Source organism: Mesoplodon bidens (assembly GCF_964165515.1).
Source record: "Mesoplodon bidens genome assembly, chromosome: 13".
Classification (NCBI taxonomy): domain Eukaryota; kingdom Metazoa; phylum Chordata; class Mammalia; order Artiodactyla; family Ziphiidae; genus Mesoplodon; species Mesoplodon bidens.
In genome coordinates this window covers 3,991,015-4,009,388 of record NC_138169.1, presented here as the reverse complement: position 1 = coordinate 4,009,388, position 18,374 = coordinate 3,991,015, and the positions used below count along the sequence as shown (strand labels likewise).

General features: G+C 50.0%; 1 protein-coding gene across 1 annotated transcript in view; it reads left to right on the top strand.

Annotated features, from left to right (window-relative positions):
* Positions 1–17,722, top strand: part of TMEM132C (transmembrane protein 132C) — a gene marked incomplete at its 5' end in the record, with an annotated part of 375,994 nt that extends 358,272 nt beyond the window's left edge. The window contains 4 exons of the mRNA XM_081252152.1: positions 6,209–6,414; positions 8,130–8,403; positions 10,330–10,521; positions 16,297–17,722. Coding sequence (XP_081108278.1) covers positions 6,209–6,414; positions 8,130–8,403; positions 10,330–10,521; positions 16,297–17,460 — 1,836 coding nt within the window. The 3' untranslated portion in view covers positions 17,461–17,722. The remainder of the gene's footprint in view (positions 1–6,208; positions 6,415–8,129; positions 8,404–10,329; positions 10,522–16,296) is intronic.
* Between the last annotated feature and the right edge of the window lie 652 nt (positions 17,723–18,374).

Sequence of the window (18,374 nt, the reverse complement as noted above, 5' to 3'; positions counted from 1 at the left end):
ATTCCTGAGATTCCCTCCAGTTATACCAGCTTAAGTCACGTGCTCACCCCTGCGCCAACCACTGTGACTGGAGAAATGTGAAGCTCTGATTGGCTTAGATCGTCATCACATGACCCTGCTTTGGAGACTGGAGGCGGAGATTCATCCAAACCTCTGGGCTAATGTGAGGGGGGAAAGGATCCCCAAATGCAACTAGGGCTGGGGCCACAGGGAAGAGGAGTGGGTGCCTGGAGTGGAGGCTTCTCCCTTCCCACCCCAGGGCCTTGCTCTTTACTACCCACCCTGTCCCTGTCCCCCTGTCCCAGGGCCTTTCTTCCATTTCTTAACTTGTTCCAGGTTAGAGAAGAGGTCTGCTCCTGCCCCAGCCAGGAGCAGGTTCCCCTTGGTGACATTAGCCAAAGTAGTGACTTGCTCTGATGGAGGCAAAGCACGAGAAGAAGTGGAAGAGCCTGAGATCTCCCAGCAAGGCTCTGCCCTGAGCTCCCCCTGGAGGAGAGGGGTCCTGTGATCGGCCGAGGGAGGTCCAAGAGGGAGGGGATGTGTGTATGTGTGTGGCTGAGTCACTTCGCTGTGCAGCAGAAACTAACACCACACTGTAAAGCAACTATACTCCAATAAAAAATAATAAAATAAAATGACACATTACTCAGCAAAAAGCACTAGGATAATTGACAAGGAAATTGACAAATTGACACCTTAGTGTGTGAGTGATTCCGTGTACCGCAAAAAAATAAAATAAAGGGGGCCACAAGTCCCAAAAATTTTTAAACATTAGTCCCAGATTAAGAAGCTGGGAAATGGGGGACTTCCCTGGAGGTCCAGTGGTTAAGACTCCAAGCTTCCAATGCAGGGGGCACTGGGTTGATCCTTGGTGGGGAACTAAGATCCCACATGCCTCGCGGTGTGCCCCCCCCACAAATAAAAGAAGATGGGAAAGGTTAGAGAAGAGGTCTGTGTGTTGGATATGCTGTTTGTCCCTCCAGACCCCTCTGCACTTCTCCCACCCTGCTCTGGGAGGCTAACCTTTGTAGATTACATCCCAGTCATCCTCAGGGTTCCCACAAGGCTGGAGGCAGGGGGAGGCACCCCCAGGCACTGGAGGGTGGGGAAACTGAGGTCGGTCTGTTTTATTCCTCTGGGCCCCTTGCACCACGGTTGTGAGTTGACATTGGCTGCATTTTCTGCCAAGGTGGGCAGGCCTCTCGAGCAGGGACAGTGCCCAAGCTGGGCACAGACACCAGCCCTTTAAGGGCCCACCCTAGGCTGGTATCACCTCATTTTAGCTAATTACATCTGCAGAGACCCTCTTTCCAAATCAGGTCCTATTCGGAGGTCCTAGATGAGCATGGATTTTGGAGAATGCTATTCAATCCACCACCCCGACCTCTGTCTCTGCTGGGCTTTGCCATCTCTTGCTGGTTTCCTTCAACCCTACCCACACCTTTGTAAAGAGTCCCTCTGTTGAACTCTCCTAAGTTCCAGGTAGCATGTAGTATCTGTTCCCTGACCAGATGTGCAATGTTCCGGCCTGAGTGGGCTGCTTTGGGAATGGGCCAAGAGAGCGAGGGCCAGGGCAACTGGCGGAAAGGACCTGAGCTGGTCCACGCCAGAGTCAGCGGCCAGTGGCCTCTCTCGGGGCCCTTTTCCCTGGTCCCCCAGCCCACAGGAATGGAAAAGACCCTAAGACTCACATGACAGGAAGGGCGATTTCCAAGGCCACAATCTCAGGATATTATCTGTTAAGACAACACGACTGAAACAGTCTGATCAAATCCTGCACTGACTGTCATAAACCGGTTCTATTCTTCACCCCTCTTCTCCACCTTGGGCAAGCTGCAACCTCAGTGAGCCTCAGTTTTCTCATCTCTAAAATGGGATCCTGATGGCTGTCCAGAGCTCCAGAAAGGACCGAGGGTGAGAATAATGGGGAAAGCACATGGCAGATGTAAAAGAAGGCATGAGTACAGTGTAAGAGCATTTGATCGTTTATGTTAACAGAGCAGGTACACACACTCAGGTGTGCAAGAAATGTAAATCGTTTTTCTGTATTTGAACTTCATTTCTATTCTCAACCCCTAGTCTCCGAAGAGGCAAAACCTATTAGAGTTAGATTTCTGAGCATATTAAGTTGGAAATGCTAATTAGAGAGCCAAGTAGAGATGTTGAATAAGCACTTTGTGGTCGGATAAGCACTCCTCCTTCACTGGAGGTCGGCTGTGGGGAGTCATTAGCACAGAGATGGTATTTAAAGCATCAGAGCTAAATGATTACAGTAATGAAAGGAGTATATATGGACTGAACGTTTGTGTGACACCCCCCAAACACCTATGTTGAGATTTTAAACCCCAGTGTTTAAGAGTGTTCAGAGGCAGGGGTTTAGGGAGGTGATTAGGCCATGAGGGCGGAGCTTTCATGAATAAATTAGTGCTTTTATAAGAGGCTCCAGAGGGCTCCCTCACCCCTTCCACCAAGTGAGGACACAGAGAGAAGACAGCCATCTATGAGCCAGGAATGGGCCCTCACCAGACACAGACTCTGCCGGCGCCTTGATATTGGACTTCCCAGCCTCCAGACTGTGAGAAATAAATGACTGTGGTTTAAGCCCCGGGCCCCGTCTCTGGGTATTCTGTTATTGCAGCCCCAAAGGGCTAAGACAGGATATTTAAGCTGCCATGGAAACACAGAAGAAGGGGAAATTGCATTATTTCAAGGAGTGAGTCTCTAATTGTGGTCCCCAGACCTGAAGCATCAGCGTCTCCCAGGAACTTGTTAGAAGTGCAAATATGGGACCCCCCCCCGCCAGACCTGCTTAATCTGAGACTTTAGGAGTGGGCCCAACAGTCTGTGGACACTTGACAAGCCCCCTCTAATGCTTGTCAAATTTGAGAACCCGCTTGGCCGAGGACATCCAGACAGAAATCGCATTGGATGTCGATGTCTGACCCACAGAAGCCTTTTGCTTTCTTCATGGAAAGTGGTCCCCAGCTTCTCCCCTCGGAAGCAGGCAATGTCCTCAGGAAGTCGCCAAGGCCTGAGTGACAACAGAAGGTGTCAGCTGACCATAGGTCACTCAACCAGAACCCACCCTAGCCCCTCCAAGTCCTTAAAAGCAGACACCAGTGGTTGGTTCCATGGCCACCGTGCATTCAGAAGGGAGAGTTTGAATGTCAGAGTGAGCAGGAGCCAGCCGGCAGTTTTCTCCGTGGGCAGCCCACCCACAATGAGAGAGAAAAAAGATTCCCAGAAATGGAGCCAAGGGGCTGGAAAGATGCTCGTAGGGGTTTTGGGTTCCTTTTTTGCAGATGAGCAAGCTCATTTTGTGACACCATGGTTCCCACTGCTAGCCACTTAGGAAATGATGGATGCATCCTGAGAATTGCCCAGACATTTATGGCACCTTCAGGAATAACAGTGACAATGGCTCTATCATGCCCCGCCGCTTCATACCCTTGGCGTTCCTCTTAATTATTTATGTATTCTGGAGCAGCCAGGTTCCTTCCCACCCGAGCTCAGAAAGGTAATAAATGAGGAAAGTCAATGGTCTGTAAATTACAACATTGATTAAAGAAGTGATTACTGATATAACTCTTGCTTGGCTATTATGCTAATGCCTGCCCAGATCCAGGACAGTGTTTACATGCTAATGACAAATCTGGGACAGGGACGAAAATTGGTTTCCACTCTTAATCAGTATGTACACATTTTTAAACCACTCTTGACCATGAGCGAGAAGATCCATCCATATGTTCCCCTCCCAACCGCCCCCTGCCACTGTCCCCAGCAGATGGAGGAAATTCTCTCAGCCCAGCCCTCTCCACCTGCCGCTCCAAACAACAGTGTGAGCTGAAGATGAAAATTGGGCCCAGAGTACCCATCCATAGTTCCTAGAAGCTGGGGAAAGAGAGTGCGATCACAAGAGTTCATTGCTCAGCACTGGATGTTATTTAACCGGGGCCATAGACCCCCCTGAAGGAAATGCTGCTCCTTCCAGCGTATATAACCTGGATGGGAGACAGATAAGCAAATTGGTAATTACAGCTTAGTGTGGTAAATGCTGGGTGAAGAGTCCATGTGTGACTTCATTAACTCTGAAATGCTACACAAAACTGTGTGTATATGCATTTCTATGGCAAGAATTAGCTTTATGTGTATTCTCAAAGGAGTTCATGACTCCTAAAAGGTTAGGAAACACTGCTCTCGAGCTTTCTGGAAGTTTTCAAATTAACTTCTTGTGTTTCCACTGCTCTTGGCTCCATCTTATCTCGGTCTTTCACCATATCTCCTTCGCCCCAAGATCTTTGTTTGGTTGTCTTGAAGCAAGTACCCCATGAAGAAAGGGCCATGTTCAGGCATCCATCCAGCTGTCCATCCATCCGTCCTTCCATCCATCCATACATCCATCCACCCACCCATTCATCCATCTATCCATCTATCCATCCACTCATCCATTTATCTGTCCATCCATCCATCCATCTGTCCATCCATTTATCCATCCATCCATCCATTCACTCACCCATTCATCCATCTATCCATACACTCATCCATCTATCCATCCACTCATCCATTTATCCACCCATTCATGCATCCATCCATCCACCCACCCATTCATCCATCTATCCATCCATTTATCCATCCATCCATCCATCCATCCATTTATCCATCCATTCATATATCCATCCATTCATCCATTCAGCATCCACTTTGCTGAGCTCCCACTTCATGAGCAGCTGGTATGAGGAACCAAGAGATCAAAGAAGAAAAAGATGTACTTATTGCCTTCGAGGATTTTACAGTTTTGCAGTTGAAAGTGTGAATTTACACATGGGGCTAGTGTAAATCCCATCCCATAAACTTGGCTATGCAAGATGGGTCATGTTTCTCTATAAACCAACTTGATTTCTCTTTTCAGTTTTCAATTCATTATGGCAACAAAACATCATCCAAGGCTAATTTCTAGGAAATTTAACTACTATCAAGGCCTTGGGGAGGGGGCTTCTAGTGCTCAAGGATTCTGTTCACAGTTCCTAGGGCACGCCCATTATCATTCAGAGTGGTCCCACCCCTGTGCACTCTGCTCCTAGCAGCCTCCTACCAAGGGGCATGGGCATCCTCCAGCTGTTTCTTTGCCATATGACAACATCCATGGGGCTGTAAATAGATGCATCTTACTAAGGGTTTAGGCATTGGAACACAAAATCTAGATGCTTGAAGACTTTTATTTTCTTTGTCTCTGTGTTTGTTTTCCTTTGTGCTCTGTCTTGTCTCTTTCCTGAGTCCATGATCTTCTAGAAATGGGAATAGTGAAAGGAGGAAATTCAGGGGAAGGAAACATAAGTTGGTCATCACTAATGAGATTCTGCTGTTCACAGGATGAACAGTAACGGTACAGATACACAAACAATCCTAGGGCCTCAGGGGAGGTGCTGCAAACAGGGAGGGAAGGGTGTTCCCAGGGAAAGGGAACTACATGTGCGAAGGCCTGAGTGTTCTCCTGATGGGGAGCCATCAGAGCTGTGTGTGATTGGAGCAGAGAGTGTAGGAACTGGAAGAGCCCTGCTAGAGAGAAAGGCAGTACAAGCCCTTTAGATCCTGGGAGGCTGGATGGGGTGGGATGTGGGTGTGGCTCATCTTCTGAGCAGACATCAGCCTGGAGAACAGATACCTCTGGTGCCCAAATCACATTCCCTGGGTCCACTCAGAGTTCAGTCCCGGCTGCAGTTCTGTGCAGGCTCAAGTTCACTTGGTGATTGCTGCTTCTCTCAATCTGCTTCTGCTTCCCATCCCAGGGCCTGTGTCTCAGCCTAAAAGTGTGGGGAAGTTAACTCACACAGCAACCCTCACTCAAAGAGAGACAGGAGAGGAGCTGGTAGATAATATTCCTGCCTCTCATACTGCGGGTGGACAATTCTGTATGCTTCCCATGAGGCCCAGAGAAATGGAGCCTGATGGTCACAGCAGCAAATGCAAAGATGTACCTTTCTACCAACTTTTCATATTTCTCTGATTCCCTCAGTCTGCTCCCTGGTCCCCCTTCCCTGGGGTCACCTCCCAAGTAAACCAACCGCACTGAATCCTTGTCTCAGGCTCTGCATTGAGGGGAACCTAGATCAAGCATGCGTGCTTTGCTAGAGAAAAGGACAAATGACAGAAGGGTGGTCTCCAGGGCCCCAGGAACTTTTCCTCCTCCATGCCCTCTCTGTCTTGGCAGGTGTCCGACCACTGCGACTATGTCTTTGTCAATGGCAAAGAGATGAAAGGCAAGGTGGACACAGTGGTGAACTTTACATACCAGCACCTGAGCGCGCCCCTGCATGTCACCGTGTGGGTGCCCCGGCTGCCCCTGCAGATCGACGTCTCTGACACGGAGCTGAGCCAGATTAAAGGCTGGAGGGTCCCCATCGTGGCCACTAAGAGGTAAGCCCGGGACAGGGAGATGCATCAGAGCTGTGACGGCAACGGCTGTGGATACTGACCTTAACGCTAAAGGAGCCAATGCAGGGCCCAGTGCAGAGTAGGTGATGCTGTTACCATGGTGACTACCTGATGCAACGCATACATGCCTACAGCCTAACAACAACCCTCTGGGGAAACCAAGGCCCAGGGTAACCCAGCCAGGCAGGAAGGCTGCTGAGCGGCTGGGTCAGCATGAGATCCAGTCATTTGCAGTCTACAAAGACTCCTAGTAAACTGTCTCCTACAAGTGGCCCCTCCAGAATGAAGCCACAGAAGTAACACGATTTTCTAGGCCCTCCACCTCCAGGGAATTTGTTTGAGTTTATTTTCTCTAAGCAAAACGGCGAATCCTTTTTCCGTGATGGATGAGTATCTATAAACTTGAAAAGCTCCATGCATATCAAAGTATTGGGTAAAGTCCACTTGCACTTATACTGGACCATGGGGTTGCTGTCTCCTCTGAAACCTAAACAAAAGCCTCTAATTTATTCTGACTCTGGATTGTCTCATGTAGGAGTTTGGGGTCTTGTTTTCTCAGCTCTGTGGCCCTCAGTTTAGCTAAATAAGAGTTGTTGCTGAATTCCGGTTTCCTGTATGGAATCTCCCATCTTAAACCACCAGGACTATTTTCCTGACAGTCTCCCAGGCACCAGGGTCTTGATTTTTAAGGGGCAACTGGAGTCCATCTCAAGATGGATACATGGAACAGTGAAATGGTGAATCCATTTCTACAGGGTAAACTTGAAGGCATTTGTCCTGACGGGGAGAAAAGCCATGACTCCAGCCAAGACTTCAGACCATTTAGTGGTCACGAGTAGACAAGATATGGGTTCGTTCCGTCTCCCTGAAGAAGGCAGAACTGACACTTGCTGGGTTCAAATCCAAGCTCAGCTACTTTCTTGCTTTGTGAGTTTGGGCCAGCCACCCAATCTCTCTGCCTCAGTTTCCTCATCTGGACATAAGAATAATTACAGTTTTGCCTCATGGTGTTATGAGATTAAAAGAGTCCATCCACGCAGAGCTTAGGATAGACACATCTCAAGAGCATCATAACCACTCTGCCCAATAGACCTTTCTACAGTGGTGGAATGTTCTAGACTCACAATGTCCAGCATGGTAGCCACTAGCACAAGGGGTTATGGAGTGACTGAGAAATTTAGTGTTTTGATTTGCTTAATTTCCTTCATTGAAATTAAGTTGTAAATAGCCATGCATGGTTCTCTGCTACTTTGTGGACAGTGTGGGTTAGTTCTTCTATCTTTTATTTGTCAATAAATGTCTTCAAAAGAGAGATGGGATTTTTTGTGGCTTACATATATAAGGAGAGATAGGATGTGGAGAAATCCTTTGGGTCATGCTGTTTAGTGGAGAGAGATATTCACATTTTCTTCTCAATTAAGTCTTACCTTCCTCCTTTGACAAGTACAATAAAGCTTGCTTCTTTGCATTATTAAGCAAAGAGAGAGAGAGAGAGAGAGAGAGAGAGAGAGAGAGAGAGAGAGAGAGGTGTTTCACCCTTTGTGCTGCCCGGAGATAGAGCTGGTGCTCCTGTGTGGTCCTGAAGCTCCTGCCCGGGATGCTCTCTCTTGTAGTTTGATGGCGGCACCTGCCTCGTGACTCGAGAGCCCCTTGGATCACATCCCCTGACCTGAGAGCCTCTTCTCTTTTCCCACCAGGCCCACGCGAGACAGCGAGGATGAAGAGGAGGAGGGGCGGCGGGGCCGAGGCTGCACCCTGCAGTACCAGCACGCCACCGTGCGGGTCCTCACTCAGTTTGTGTCTGAGGGCGCCAGCCCCTGGGGCCGGCCAAGCCACCTGCTCAGTCCCGACTGGCAGTTCGACATCACCCACCTGGTTGCAGACTTCATGAAGCTGGAGGAACCCCATGTGGCCACTCTCCAGGACAGCAGGATCCTGGTCGGGAGGGAGGTTGGCATGACAACCATCCAGGTAGGAAGCCGGAGCTGGGAACTTCTGCACGCCCATCACTGAAGGTGGTACCCAGCCCTGGGGGAGGCTCACTAGATGGGCAGGTCCTCGTGGCCAATTCCTTGTCCTCATGATGACATCCTGGGGCCCCCGAAAGGTGAGCCTGGGCCAGCTCTTTGAGCCCCAAGCTCCTTTCAGAGAGAATTGAGAAGGTGGTGGCCACACCCCTCAGCACCGCTATGACCCCCTCACTGCTGCATATGCTCCATTCCCACCACCCAACCCGCCCCATCCTGACCCCTCTCCTCCACCCTCAGTGCCCCCTTTCCAGATGCGCACCTCCTACACCCGCTTAGAACCTTCCCCCATCTCTGCACTGCTCTTGCCAGCGACCAAAGAAGGATGCGTCCCTTATTCCTTTCCTCCCTTCTTTCCTTAGATCAGCCTGTCATTCTGTCATGTAGTCATTCGACAAACTCTTCGAAATCCTACTGCTTCGGGCTTCCCTGGTGGCGCAGTGGTTGAGGGTCTGCCTGCCGATGCAGGGGACACCGGTTCATGCCCCGGTCTGGGAAGATCCCACATGCCGCGGAGCGGTTGGGCCCGTGAGCCATGGCCACTGAGCCTGCGCGTCCGGAGCCTATGCTCCACAATGGGAGAGGCCATAACAGTGAGAGGCCCGCATACCACAAAAAAAAAAAAAAAGAAAAAAAAATCCTACTGCTTATTTGCTCAAGGAAATGTATAGAACGGTGGGATTTCAGGACAGGTGACAGGGCATGAGAGCCTTTCAGTCAACCCATCAAGTCCCACCCTACTGACTCCACCTTTTTGGTTTTTTGTTTGTTTGTTTTTTAATTTTACTGAAGTATAGTTGATTTACAATGTTGTGTTAGTTTCAGGTGCACAGCACAGTGATTCAGTTAAACATATACATATATCCATTCTTTTTCAGATTCTTTTCTCATATAGCTTATCACAGAGTATTGAGTAGCTTTCCCTGTGCTATACAGTAGGTCCTTGCTGGTTATCTGTCTTACAGAGAGTCGTGTGTGTGACTCCACCTTTCTGGAATGTCATTCTGGATCCTTTCACAACCACCCCAGGTAGAAATGATAGATACGTTTCTACCATTTCACCTGAGACACCTCAGGTCCTACATGTGGTTTATGAGATGAGGCAGAAAGTAATATTTCAGCAGAGGACACATTGTGCTGGGGGCCCGAAGGGAGAGTAAGCTATTTATAATTCAGGTCTCCAGTTGATTCCGTAATTCACCTAGAATGGGATTCGGACTGTGCAGAGTCAGTTTGTGTGCGACTCTTCACGGGTCCCGGCAGCAGGATTGTCGTGTACGGTTGACCAGGTTGTGTGGTACGCAAGAGAGCCTCATCTAAATGGGGAGGGTCATTTCCTTTCAAAGGCAGAATGGAAGGCTTCCCTTGTGGCACAGTGGTTAAGAAGCTGCCTGCCGGTATAGGGGACACGGCTTCGATCCCTGGTCCGGGAAGATCCCACATGCTGTGAAGCAACTAAGCCCGTGCGACACAACTACTGAGCCTGCGCTCTATAGCCCGTGAGCCACAACTGCTAAGCCCACGCGCCTAGAGCCTGTGCTCTGCAACGAAGATAGCCCCTGCTCGCTGCAACTAGAGAAAGCCCAAACGAAGCAACAAAGACCCAACGTAGCCAGAAATTAATTAATTAATTTTTTTAAAGACAAAATGGATTTTAATTTTTATGTCCATTTTCCAAAAGATAGAGCTAAAGTGTCTCAAGGGAGGGGTGACTCTATCTGATTCTCACAAAGGCCCAGTACGGGCTAGTGTATATAGTGAAGTAGATGTGTGGTTCCTTCACGCTATATTCTGGACCCTGTTTAGGATGGAGGGAAAGGTTCCAACATCCAGAAGCAGGTGTGACAGATTTATCTTGTGTCCTGCCCAGGTGCTGTCCCCATTGTCTGACTCCATCCTGGCCGAGAAGACAGTAACCGTGTTAGATGACAAAGTCTCGGTGACAGACCTGGCCATCCAGTTCGTGGCTGGGCTGTCTGTCACCCTTCACCCCAGCACAGAGAACAGCAAGGCCGTCACAGCTGTGGCCACAGCTGAGGAGCTGCTGCGAACCCCCAAACAGGTAGGGGCCTGGATGCCAGAGGTCGAGGGGAGCAAGGCTGGTTGCCACACCTGATTCAGCCAAAGGGGAGGGAGGTGGGAGGAACGGGGACAGAGTGGCCAAACCACATTCCAGGATGGAGTGATTCAGGCTGTGTAAAATGCACGTGGTTACATCATCCAAGAAGTGGGGTCTGTGATGAACCAGAATAGTGGTACCCCGTGCACAGGGATGGATTAGTCATCTGTGCAAAGAACTGTCTGAAGCCTAGCAGCTTAAGACAACAACCACTATCGTTCACAGTTCTGCGGCTCAGGAGTCCAGGTGGGCTCAGCTGGGTGCCATGCTCCTGGGTTCACAGGCTGAGAGCAAAGCCTCTTATCAGGATGCTCTGGGGAAGAATCTGCTCCTGCACTCACTGGTGTGGTTGGCAGAATCCAGCTCTGTGCAGCTGAATGCCTGAGGTTTCTGTTTCTTTGCTAGCTGCTGCCTGGGAGCCTCTCTCTGCTCCCTTCTCTCTGCCCACACCGCACCCCAACCCCCACCATCATCTTCAGAGCCAGTAGCAGTGCGTTGAGTTCTTCTCGTGCTTTCAACCTCCGACTTTCCCTCTGCCACCAGCCAGAGAAACCCCTCTGCTTCCAAAGGCTCCAGTGACTACACCAGACCCCCCAGCTCAGCCAGGCAGCTCTCCCTAACTTCAACTGTGCATATAACATCATCATGGGGGGGACATCTCGTTACGTTCCAGGTTCCAAGGACTAGGGTGGACCATTCTAGAAATGCTGTGTGTTGCTCCCTGGTATGGTTCCAGAGCATCACCAGCAGGGACCTGGAGTAGGTTCCCATCCTGGTCCAGCTCCCAGTGCTGGAACCTCTGCTCACCTCTCCTGGGGGCAGGAAACTGGCATGGCACTTGCTGGTTTAGAAAGAGCAGAACAAGCAAAGTGGGGAGACAAAGCAGAAAGCATGAAGCTATTTGCTGAAAACTGGTAATTAATCAGGGGATAACTGACATTGCCACCTCCCTGGCATGGGGCAAGGCCACCCATCAGTATCCAGCCTCACCCATCTGTCTTCATTGGCTGATGGTAATTGGAGTGCCCCGGCGCTGCCTAAGGGGATCTATGGATGGAGTTCATTCAATCTGCAGACATGACTCTTGAAAGAATAGGAGCTCGAAATCATGCCTGGATGTGTGTTAGTTTAAGTATTTCAGAATTTCTTATCTTTGGGGAATTGCGTTGGCTTCTCCTGAGAACAACCCCTATGTTCCAACCTCGCTGTCATGAGCTAATGGAAGGCTTGGTCTCAATCACACAGCAGGGATGATGGAGATGGAGGTTGGCAAGCCCGTGAGGTTCTGAGGGCTTAATTCAGATTGCCTGCCATTCAGGGGGGCTTGTTTGATGTTAAGTTCATTCTCCGTCTAGAGTTGATGAAGAAAAATGAACTCAAGGCGAAAAGTCAGCCAAGATGAACTTGCATGCTGCGTTAACAATGTTTTATCTCAGCCCTTGGAGTGTGGAAGGCTGGCCCCTTGTTCCTGATGTTTCCAACTTTGAAATACAAAATCTGAAAGATGGCTATGCCGTGACTATGAGGGCAGTTGCATTATACTCCCCTGTGCCCTATTAGTGCTAAAGAAACCTAGGCTAGTGAAGTGAAATGAGGTCTCCCCCAGCATGAATGCATTCGACTGAGGCTTTAGAAGAGGGCCCGTCCGATTGTAGATTTGTAAGTTGATGAAGCTAAGGGAGAGGAGGGCGGTGAGGAAAATTCCTGAACCAGTCGTGTCTTAGCTTTGATTCCCCAAAAAGCTGAGCCTGAGATGAGGATCCGCATACAAGGACTTCATGTGGGTGGTGAAGGGAACACCAGGAGGGCGTCGGGAAGTGAGGGAAGGAAGGGAAGACAGCCAAGAGTGTGTGTTGCCAACTCAGCCACCACTGTGGGCTACTGGAGCCTGGGTCTCCTGGGGAAACCGTCAGCCAGTGTAGAAAAGGCTGGAGAGTCATTGTGCCGAGGTCAAGGAAGCTGGGATATTTATCACACCTCCCGTCAGCCCTTAGTGGAGGGCTGCTTCTGGAGGGTGTTAATTTCTCAGCATTTCTGGCTACGGGCATGACCACATGGGTTCCAGAGGCCAGAATGCCCTCAGGCAAAACCACCTTGCGGGCTTGACAGCTGAAAGTTAAGCAGGCAGGTATTGTAGGAAAGTGGGCAGGTGCCAACAGCGAGCACACACCATCTTTAGATTTCATGAACATTCTCACTCACTCCTAACAGGAAGCTGGTGATAGTCTGGGCTTTACCTTACAAGTGACAGAGGCCTAACTCAGGCTGGTTGAGTCAGACGTCAGAGTTTATCAGTTCATGTCCAAGCATTTGCATCTTCAGGTAAAGCTAGATCCAGATGCTCCAGTGGTGTCATCAGAAACCTTCCTTTTTATTATTGGCACTTGTCCTCAATTCTGGAAAATGTCCAGCCCTTATTTCTTTGACTATTGAAGTTCTCCCATATTCTTTGCTTCTGGAACTCCTAACAGAAAACCGTTGGTCATTCTCATTCTCTTTCTCATTTCTTTCCACCTTTCTTTCATATGTTTCATCTCTTTATATTCCTGTGGTTACATTCTGGGTAAGTTTCTTGGATCAGTCTCCCATTACACTAATTCTCTCCTCAACCATGTCTAATCTGCTGTTCAAACTATCCACTGAGTAATTAATTTCAACCAGAGTATTTTTCATGCCTAGAAGTTCTGTGTGGTTCTTTCCACAGCTACCTCTTCTTTTTCCAGTGACTCCCACTCTTTCAGTGTAGTTTCTACTCCTTTTTACTCTCTAACTATTTTTTTCGGCTTATCTTTGTTGTTGCTTTGTTTTATTTTATAGTCTTTTTCATTTGTTTTATTATCTCGAATCCTTCATCTGCTGATCTTTCTATGTGAAATTTTTACGGTTTTCTCTCATAGTAGAGCCTTCCCTCCTAGGGATTGTAATTTTTTTTATCATGAGCACCTCTTGAGCTGTGGTTGCTTTGTCTTATATGGTTCCTGAGGAATTCCTATGCAGTTTTGCACGTGTATGGGTCCAGTTTCAAGTAAATGTCTTGCAGCTCCTTCACCATCAGGTGTTATAACTTCAGACTCCCCACTCCTGGGGAAGGGGTGAGGTTCTGATTTCCAAGGGAGACATTTTCGCACCCAGTGCTCAGCGCACAGACAAGCATCATTGATATGCCTCTGGCCCAGTGGGTAGGCTTTCTCACCGCCATGTGTGGAGAGGAGTCCTGGCTTTACGTAAAAGTTTTCACCCCAATCTGACACATGCGTAGGTGGGCATCACCATCCCAGCCACTGGCTGGTAGGTCTTCTGAGCAGCTCTGCATGCCCTCAAGCTGTCTCAGTAACAGTTACCTATTTGGACCACTCTAGTATGCCTTCTCTTTTCATTTCTGATTCCTGGGAATTTGCATCTCTTATTTGTATATTTTTACCTAGTTTTTTACTATTTTATACTTAGCCAGTCTTCTTTGTTGTTGGGACATGCTCTTAAGATTCTCTCTCTCTCTCTCTCTCTCTCTCTCTCTCTCTCTGTCTCTCTCCATTCCAGCTTGCATCCCAACTCAGTAGTTCCAGGGGAAATAAATTCTGCTCTAATTCCAACAAAAGCCCAGAGGTCATGTCCCATTGGCTGGTTTGGGTCATGTGCCTCTTTCTGAGCCAATCACTGTGAAAAGGATAGTAAAATGTTCTGATTGGCCAGACCTTGGACATATGCCCACCTCTGGAACTGGAGAGGCGGGTCCCCCCCACCCATACTCCTCAAACTCTGAATGGAGAAAAGGCATGGTTCTGAAAGGAAAATTAGTGTTCTAGCCCCCATCGGAAAGAAGGAATGGAAACTGGTCAGGCCAAATAGATGTCCATCCCAGACCCTATGGTTTAGGTATTCACATTCCCACCTTCATTAGGGGAAACTGAGGCCCAGAAGAATTGGCTCAAAGAAAAATGTTCCCGGGGAAATAGTGGATCCATGTATTTAATTCAAAACTCTCACTTCAAACACTCTGCCCTTTGCCATGGTGTCCAGAGGCCAGGATTAGAGGAAACACAGGATCCTCTGCCCACAACAGACCCCTGGGGTTCCGTTAGCTCCTGCTTCACCTTCATAACATCCAGCACATTGTCCAGCAGGAGCTATCCTGGCCATTTCACAGCCAGGGCCAACCCATCTCCCTCCTAACCTCCAGTCACCTTCCTTCCTCCCTGTACATTGAACTGTACATTAAAAAGTAAAACTTAGGGGGCTTCCCTGGTGGCGCAGTGGTTGAGGGTCCACCTGCCGATGCAGGGGACATGGGTTCGTGCCCCGGTCCGGGAAGATCCCACATGCCGCGGAGCGGCTGGGCCCGTGAGCCATGGCTGCTGAGCCTGCACGTCCGGAGCCTGTGTTCCGCAATGGGAGAGGCCACAACAGTGAGAGGCCCGCGTACCGCAAAAAAAAAAAAAAAAAAAAAAAAAAAGTAAAACTTAGGGAATTCCCTGGCAGTCCAGTGGTTAGGACTCTATGCTTTCACTGCTGAGGTCCCAGGTTCAATCCCTGGTCGGGGAACTAAGATCCCACAAGTAATGTGACACAGCCAAAAAAAATTAAAACTTAGCACATCAAACTTATGCAGAACTAACATCCCAGCCCAGCTCCAGGAAACATCCCAGCCTGCCACAATAAACAGCCGTGTATTGTTTACTCTCTGTCAGTCTTCTGTCCAAGACTACTCAGTGTCTGGCACACGGTCTGACCCAGAAGAGGCTTTTAATACATGTCCCTGAAATGATCAGATGAATGAAAATTGGACCACTCAATGCCTGTTCTTAGAGGACAGGGAAGAATTCCAGACACATCACAATTGTTTCCTTCAATCCCTGGCCTGGTCAGTGGCCTCAGAGTCAAAGGCAGCCAGGAGACTGAGTAGCCACCATGCTTAAGGCTCGAGATGAACTGGCTGGACTCAAACCCGGCCCTGTCACTTAGCGGTGGAAGCTTGGGTGAGCCTCGGGTCCCCCCTGTGGTCCAGTCTACTCACCTGCAGAATGAGAAATATAGATAACAGTCTGTACCTTGTATACTGTGGTGGTGATTATATGAGTTCATAATGAAAACCACATAGAAGAGTGGCTGGTACCCAGGAAGCACTGTGGACACCTTAGCTACCATCACCCCCGTGGCAGGTGGAATAATGGCACACCATAGACGGCCACGTGTGATTCCTAGACCCTGTGAATAAGGCGCCTCATGTGTCAAAGGGGACTTTGCAGATGTGATTAAGGATCTTGAGATGGACAGATTACCATGGATTATGCTGAGAAGGGAACATACTGAACTCAGTGTCATCACAAGGGTTCTGATGGGGGGGCGGGGACATCAGAGTGAGGAGTAGGATACCGTGAAGACCCAGCAGACGCGCTCAAGTGACGTCACTGGTAATAAATTCAATGGAGCCTAAATTCAGTGAGGGCTTTTTATGGGGTCTTTTCCCTGGGTAAGGATTACACTGGAGCTGTCACTGCCTCTCTACATTGGTTCTTGTTTCCATTAAGGTGATTCTCGGATCTTGATATAAAACCTGGATTTTTTTTTCCCCAGGTTCATCAGCCACCAGGTCTGGATTTTAAGTCCTGCCCCTAAGTCTTTGGGTTCCGTTCTAGAATGGGGGCAGGCGCGACCCCCAGAGAAGAGGCATCTGCCCCCCTCGCCTCCCCCGTGGCTTTCTAACTGCCCCTCTCCCTGCAGGAAGCCGTGGCCAGCACTTGGCTCCAGTTCAGTGATGGCTCAGTGACACCCCTGGACATCTACGACACCAAGGACTTCACCCTGACCGCCACGTCCCTGGACGAGGCCGTCGTGTCCGTCCCCCAGCCCCGCTCGCCCAGGTGGCCCGTTGTCATGGCCGAAGGGGAAGGCCAGGGACCCCTGGTCCGAGTGGACCTGACCATCGCGGAGGCTTGCCAGAAATCCAAACGCAAGAGCGTCCTGGCCGTGGGCGTCGGCACTGTCAGGGTCAAGTTCGGCCAGAACGACGCCGACTCCAGCCCCGGCGGGGCCTACGAGGAGGCCGAGATGAAGAACCACGCCAGCGGCCGGCGCCAGAAGGGCCAGGAGGGGCCCTGGTATGGCAGCTCCTCCGCGGAGCGCGAGGACGGGGCCCCCCGGAGGGGCAGCCCCACAGCCAAGTCGCTGCTGGACAACAAGGTGGGCAAGAACAGCCGGCTGGACGGGGCCCGGCTGGCAGGCGAGGGCCAGCTGCAGACCATCCCCATCGACTTCGCCAACTTCCCGGCGCAGGTGGACCTGCCGCGGGCGGGGGGCGCTCCGGGGGCTGGCGACCTGGTGCAGGCGCCCCGCGGCCTGAGCGACCTGGAGATCGGCATGTACGCCCTGCTGGGGGTCTTCTGCCTGGCCATCCTCGTCTTCCTCATCAACTGCGCCACCTTTGCCCTCAAGTACAGGCACAAGCAGGCGCCCCTGGAAGGCCAGGCCTCCGTGACCCACTCGCACGACTGGGTGTGGCTGGGCAACGAGGCGGAGCTCCTGGAGGACGTGGGCGACGGGTCCCCCCGGCAGGACGAGCACACGACCGTCATAGACGAGAGCGACCGCCTCCTGCTCAACGGAGGTTCCCAAAAGCACGGGCACAGCCAGGTCCCCAGGCCTGCCGATTCCGGGGACAGACCGGGCAGGGACCAGAAGCTCGAGCCCCTGCACTCACCCACCTCCAAGAGGAAAAAGGTGAAGTTCACCACCTTCACCACCATCCCCGCCGACGACAGCTGTCCCACCGTGAACTCCATCCTCGGGGGGACCGAAGAGGACATCCAGTGGGGGTGCCAGGACGTGGGCGTGGGCGCCCCCAGAGAGCTCAGAGACCACCTGGAGAAGCTCAAGGACAAAGCCTAGGCCCCTCTGGCCGAAGGGCCAGTGCTTGGACGCCCTCCTTCGGTTCCAGAGTAGCTCTGGGGCTGAACAGGGAATCGTTGGGGTCCCCCTTCGAAACCAGTTGGAAATTCTGAAGCCGGAAAGGGACTTTTTTTGTAATCAGAGGTTGATGATGGCAGATGTTCGCAAGTCGGCAGAATAAACTCGGGGAAGGGAGCTTCTGGAGACGTTTGACCTGCGCAGGGCCAAATTGGGAAGGTTATTTTATGAGTCAAAATATAACCCAGACAAGCTACCAAAAAGTATTTGTTAAAAAAAAAATGCAAAAAGACAAATAAAAAGACAAGTAATCATCTGTTTATATTTCTAATAAAGGAGCAAAATATATTAAAACTAGGGCCTGCTAAGAGACATTTTCCGTTTTAATTCAGTATTCCTTTCCTATTCCGAGGACAGCCTTGGACTGTCACCCTGGGCTTGGGGAGGAGACGTTTCTGAATATTGGTTGCCTCTTGGGATAGACCTGAGGATTTTTACATCTCTGCTTAATAATCTTTTCTTTTTCCACATTCTCTTTTTTCCCCTCCTTTTTTTCTTTTTGTGTCTTAGACTTCCATTTGATTTATATTTAATGTTTATTCCTGAGGATCCAATGGTATATTTTCCTAAATTAAACAAATTATATTCCTATACATCAGATGAATGCTTAGAAACGATGTCAGTTAATCCACTCTTTAAGTATTACGTTTGATGCTTTTCTGTATCCCTCCAGCCTTGTTGATATTTGCTGGGTTTTCTACAATCAGGGGGAGTTCTCAGAGCCTTTGGGGGGATGGGGGAAGATGCCCTCACCCATCACCACTACACCCACCACAGGGCCAAAGCCAGTGGGTGGGACATTGGCAGAGGCTGGACCAGTGGGACACAGCCAACAG